This window comes from Bombina bombina, chromosome 1 (genome assembly GCF_027579735.1).
Source record: "Bombina bombina isolate aBomBom1 chromosome 1, aBomBom1.pri, whole genome shotgun sequence".
NCBI classification, from domain to species: Eukaryota; Metazoa; Chordata; class Amphibia; order Anura; family Bombinatoridae; genus Bombina; species Bombina bombina.
The window spans coordinates 975157619-975163618 of NC_069499.1; the positions used below are offsets into that span (position 1 = coordinate 975157619).

The 6000-nt window shown below is 42.7% G+C and overlaps 1 protein-coding gene across 2 annotated transcripts in view; it reads right to left on the reverse strand.

Moving 5' to 3' along the window:
- The window catches only part of LAMA5 (laminin subunit alpha 5), a 269906-nt gene that overhangs the window by 62189 nt on the left and 201717 nt on the right, over positions 1 to 6000 (reverse strand). For both annotated transcript variants that reach the window (XM_053706887.1, XM_053706808.1), the window contains 2 exons: positions 1019 to 1129; positions 830 to 941 (listed from right to left, as the gene is read on the reverse strand). In XM_053706887.1, coding sequence (XP_053562862.1) covers positions 830 to 941; positions 1019 to 1129 — 223 coding nt within the window. The remainder of the gene's footprint in view (positions 1 to 829; positions 942 to 1018; positions 1130 to 6000) is intronic.

Consider the following 6000-nt stretch of genomic DNA (forward strand, 5'->3'; position numbering starts at 1 on the left):
AGTGTGCGGTAAAAAGCAGCGTTAGGACCCCTTAACGCTGCTTTTGACGGCTAACGCATAACTCTAAATCAAGGCGATTATTTTCTATTTTACACATAAAAGACAGTAAAACATGTTGAAATATATTAGGTGTCCAAAACAAGGTTGAGTTAAACATTTAGAAATTGATATTGAAACAGGAGACACACTTCTGCATAATTGTTCCTTAAAGGGACAGTCTACTCCAAAATTTGTAAAAAAAAAAAAAAAGATAGATAACACTTTTACTACCCATTCACCAGCTTTGCACAACTTTGTTATAGTAATATACTTTATAACCTTTAAACCTCTACATTTATGCCTGTCTCACTACAGACAGCCTCTTACCTCAGTACATTTTATAGCTTTTCACAGCAAAACACTGCTAGTTCATGTGTGCCATATTGATAACAGTGTGCTCACTCATGTGGAGTTATTTATGAATCAGCACCAATTGGCTAAAAATGCAAGGCTGTGAATAGCACTGATATAAGGGGGCTGTTTACAGAGACTTAGATACAAGGTCATCACAGAGGTAACAAAGTATATTAATATAACAGTGTTGGTCATGCAAAACTGAGGAATGGGTAATAAAGGGATTATCTATCTTTTTAAACAATACAAATTTTGGAGTAGAGTGTCCCTTTAAGTACCATTTGCTCAGCTCCAAAACTTTACTGGAAGACATGGCCAAGCCTCCCCAAGAATGAAATAAAAAAGCATATATAACATCTTTTTTATATATAATACAATTTAATATATTCTCTTTTATACATAGCATAGGATGCTAGTGTGTTCTGATCATCCTCACCCTGAGACACATTGTACAGAGACTGCACTTTGTTCAGTAGATCTCTTGCCCTCTGATTGGTGCTCTTGGTTGTCCTCTGCACATTAGTGGCTGTCCTGTTTGTCATTGTCACCTAGAAAAAAAAAAAGCTTAGCATGGTCAGAAAACTTGTGAGTCACTGATATAGGAGACAGGAAAATCAGCACTCACTTTATCCTGAAGTGCATCTAGGTCCTGAGAAAGACTTATACTCTGATCCTCCAGGTCATCCGCCTTGTCCTTAATACCAATAACGGAGCTCTGATACTGAAGCCAGAGGTCCTAAAAATGTATAATGACATCAGATGCTGATGAAAAACATAAGTCTACCTGCATATACATGTATCCATGCACACACACACACACACACACACACATATATATATGTGTGTGTATTATTATAAACTGATCTATATACTGAGGACATTTATATCTTCCTCCTTTTTAACTCTTTCAAACACATGGGACAAAGTCTTTCATTGCAAATCTGGCCACAAACTGGCAATTTGTTGCACCCATTTTTGTATCTTGTAGGAGATTTGTATATCTTTGGAAAAAACATAATTTATGCTTACCTGATAAATTCCTTTCTTCTGTAGTGTGATCAGTCCACGGGTCATCATTACTTGTGGGATATTAACTGCTCCCCTACAGGAAGTGCAAGAGGATTCACCCAGCAGAGTTGCTATATAGCTCCTCCCCTCTACGTCACCTCCAGTCATTCGACCAAGGACCAACGAGAAAGGAGAAGCCAAGGGTGTAGTGGTGACTGGAGTATAATTTAAAAAATATTTACCTGCCTTAAAAAACAGGGCGGGCCGTGGACTGATCACACTACAGAAGAAAGGAATTTATCAGGTAAGCATAAATTATGTTTTCTTCTGTTAAGTGTGATCAGTCCACGGGTCATCATTACTTGTGGGATACCAATACCAAAGCAAAAGTACACGGATGACGGGAGGGATAGGCAGGCTCTTTATACAGAAGGAACCACTGCCTGAAGAACCTTTCTCCCAAAAATAGCCTCCGAGGAAGCAAAAGTGTCAAATTTGTAAAATTTGGAAAAAGTATGAAGCGAAGACCAAGTTGCAGCCTTGCAAATCTGTTCAACAGAGGCCTCATTCTTAAAGGCCCAAGTGGAAGCCACAGCTCTAGTGGAATGAGCTGTAATTCTTTCAGGAGGCTGCTGTTCAGCAGTCTCATAAGCTAAACGAATTATGCTACGAAGCCAAAAAGAGAGAGAGGTAGCAGAAGCTTTTTGACCTCTCCTCTGACCAGAGTAAACGACAAACAGGGAAGACGTTTGTCGAAAATCTTTAGTTGCCTGTAAATAAAATTTAAGGGCACGAACTACATCCAGATTGTGCAAAAGACGTTCCTTCCTCGAAGAAGGATTTGGGCACAAGGATGGAACAACAATCTCCTGATTGATATTCCTGTTAGTGACTACCTTAGGTAAGAACCCAGGCTTAGTACGCAGAACTACCTTATCCGAGTGAAAAATCAAATAAGGAGAATCACAATGTAAGGCTGATAACTCAGAGACTCTTCGAGCCGAGGAAATAGCCATTAAAAATAGAACTTTCCAAGATAACAACTTTATATCAATGGAATGAAGGGGTTCAAACGGAACACCCTGTAAAACGTTAAGAACAAGGTTTAAACTCCATGGTGGAGCCACAGCTTTAAACACAGGTTTAATCCTGGCCAAAGCCTGACAAAAAGCCTGAACGTCTGGAACTTCTGACAGACGCTTGTGTAACAGAATGGACAGAGCTGAGATCTGTCCCTTTAAGGAACTAGCGGATAACCCCTTTTCTAAACCTTCTTGTAGAAAAGACAATATCCTAGGAATCCTAACCTTACTCCAAGAGTAACCTTTGGATTCGCACCAATATAGGTATTTACGCCATATTTTATGGTAAATCTTTCTGGTGACAGGCTTCCTAGCCTGTATTAAGGTATCAATAACTGACTCAGAAAAACCACGCTTTGATAAGATCAAGCGTTCAATTTCCAAGCAGTCAGCTTCAGAGAAGTTAGATTTTGATGTTTGAAAGGACCCTGAATCAGAAGGTCCTGTTTCAGAGGTAACGACCAAGGTGGACAGAATGACATGTCCACCAGATCTGTATACCAAGTCCTGCGTGGCCATGCAGGCGCTATTAGAATCACTGATGCTTTCTCCTGTTTGATTCTAGCAATCAATCGAGGAAGCATCGGGAAAGGTGGAAACACATAAGCCATCCTGAAGGTCCATGGTGCTGTCAAGGCATCTATCAGGACCGCTCCCGGATCCCTGGATCTGGACCTGTAGCGCGGAAGCTTGGCGTTCTGTCGAGACGCCATGAGATCTATCTCTGGTTTGCCCCAACGTGGAAGTATTTGGGCAAAGACCTCTGGATGAAGTTCCCACTCCCCCGGATGAAAAGTCTGACGACTTAAGAAATCCGCCTCCCAGTTCTCCACTCCCGGGATGTGGATTGCAGACAGGTGGCAAGAGTGAGACTCTGCCCAGCGAATTATCTTCGATACTTCCATCATTGCTAGGGAGCTTCTTGTCCCTCCCTGATGGTTGATATAAGCTACAGTCGTGATGTTGTCCGACTGGAACCTGATGAACCCCCGAGTTGCTAACTGGGGCCAAGCCAGAAGAGCATTGAGGACTGCTCTCAATTCCAGAATGTTTATTGGAAGAAGACTCTCCTCCTGATTCCATAGTCCCTGAGCCTTCAGAGAATTCCAGACAGCGCCCCAACCTAGTAGGCTGGCGTCTGTTGTTACAATTGACCAGTCTGGCCTGCTGAATGGCATTCCCCTGGACAGATGTGGCCGATAAAGCCACCATAGAAGAGAATTTCTGGTCTCTTGAATGGAATGAAGGACACGGCATGCATTTTGAAGTTTTGTTAACCTGTCCTCTGTCAGGTAAATCTTCATTTCTACAGAATCTATCAGAGTCCCCAGGAAGGGAACTCTTGTGAGTGGAAAGAGAGAACTTTTCTCTTCGTTCACTTTCCATCCATGCGACCTTAGAAATGCCAGTACTATCTCTGTATGAGATTTGGCAGTTTGAAAGCTTGAAGCTTGTATCAGTATGTCGTCTAAGTACGGAGCTACTGAAATTCCTCGCGGTCTTAGTACCGCCAGAAGAGTGCCCAGAACCTTTGTGAAGATTCTTGGAGCCGTAGCCAGTCCGAATGGAAGAGCTACAAACTGGTAATGCCTGTCTAAAAAGGCAAACCTTAGATACCGGTAATGACTTCTGTGAATCGGTATGTGAAGGTAAGCATCCTTTAAATCCACTGTGGTCAAGTACTGACCCTCTTGGATCATGGGCAAAATTGTTCGAATAGTTTCCATCTTGAACGATGGAACTCTTAGGAATTTGTTTAGGATCTTTAAATCCAAGATTGGCCTGAAGGTTCCCTCTTTTTGGGAACTACAAACAGATTTGAGTAAAACCCTTGTCCTTGTTCCAACCGCGGAACTGGATGGATCACTCCCATTAATAAAAGATCTTGTACGCAGCGTAGAAACGCTTCCTTCTTTGTTAGGTTTGTTGACAACCTTGACAGATGAAATCTCCCTCTTGGGGGAGAGGATTTGAAGTCCAGAAGGTATCCCTGAGATATGATCTCTAACGCCCAGGGATCCTGAACATCTCTTGCCCAAGCCTGGGCGAAGAGGGAAAGTCTGCCCCCCACTAGATCCGGTCCCGGATCGGGGGCCCTCAATTCATGCTGTCTTAGGGGCAGCAGCAGGTTTTCTGGCCTGTTTGCCCCTGTTCCAGGACTGGTTAGGTTTCCAGCCTTGTCTGTAGCGAGCAACAGCTCCTTCCTGTTTTGGTGCAGAGGAAGTTGATGCTGCTCCTGCTTTGAAATTACGAAAGGAACGAAAATTGGACTGTCTAGCCTTGGCTTTGGCCTTGTCCTGAGGCAGGGCATGACCTTTACCTCCTGTAATGTCATCAATAATCTCTTTCAAGCCGGGCCCGAATAAGGTCTGCCCTTTGAAAGGAATATTAAGCAATTTAGATTTAGACGTAACATCAGCTGACCAGGATTTTAGCCACAGAGCTCTGCGTGCCTGAATGGCGAATCCTGAATTTTTAGCCGCAAGTTTAGTTAAATGTACTACGGCATCTGAAATAAATGAATTTGCTAACTTAAGGAATTTAAGTTTGTGTGTGATGTCATCTAGTGTGGATGATTGAAGTGTCTCTTCCAGAAACTCAAACCAAAATGCTGCTGCAGCCGTGACAGGCGCAATACATGCAAGAGGTTGCAATATAAACCCTTGTTGAACAAACATTTTCTTAAGGTAACCCTCTAATTTTTTATCCATTGGATCTGAAAAAGCACAGCTATCCTCCACTGGGATAGTGGTACGCTTAGCTAAAGTAGAAACTGCTCCCTCCACCTTAGGGACCATTTGCCATAAGTCCCGTGTGGCGGCGTCTATTGGAAACATTTTTCTGAATATAGGAGGGGGTGAGAAAGGCACACCGGGTCTATCCCACTCCTTAGTAACAATGTCAGTAAGTCTCTTAGGTATAGGAAAAACGTCAGTACTCGTCGGTACCGCAAAATATTTATCCAACCTACACATTTTTTCTGGGATTGCAACTGTGTTACAATCATTCAGAGCCGCTAATACCTCCCCTAGTAACACACGGAGGTTCTCAAGCTTAAATTTAAAATTTGAAATGTCTGAGTCCAGTTTATTTGGATCAGAACCGTCACCCACAGAATGAAGCTCTCCGTCTTCACGTTCTGCAAACTGTGACGCAGTATCAGACATGGCCCTTGCATTATCAGCGCACTCTGTTCTCATCCCAGAGTGATCACGTTTACCTCTTAGTTCTGGTAGTTTAGCCAAAACTTCAGTCATAACAGTAGCCATATCTTGTAATGTGATTTGTAATGGCCGCCCAGATGCACTCGGCGCTACAATATCACGCACCTCCTGAGCGGGAGATGCAGGTACTGACACGTGAGGCGAGTTAGTCGGCATAACTCTCCCCTCGTTGTTTGGTGAAATATGTTCAATTTGTACAGATTGACTATTTTTTAAAGTAGCATCAATACATTTAGTACATAAATTTCTATTGGGCTCCACTTTGGCATTAACACATATAGCACAGAGATATT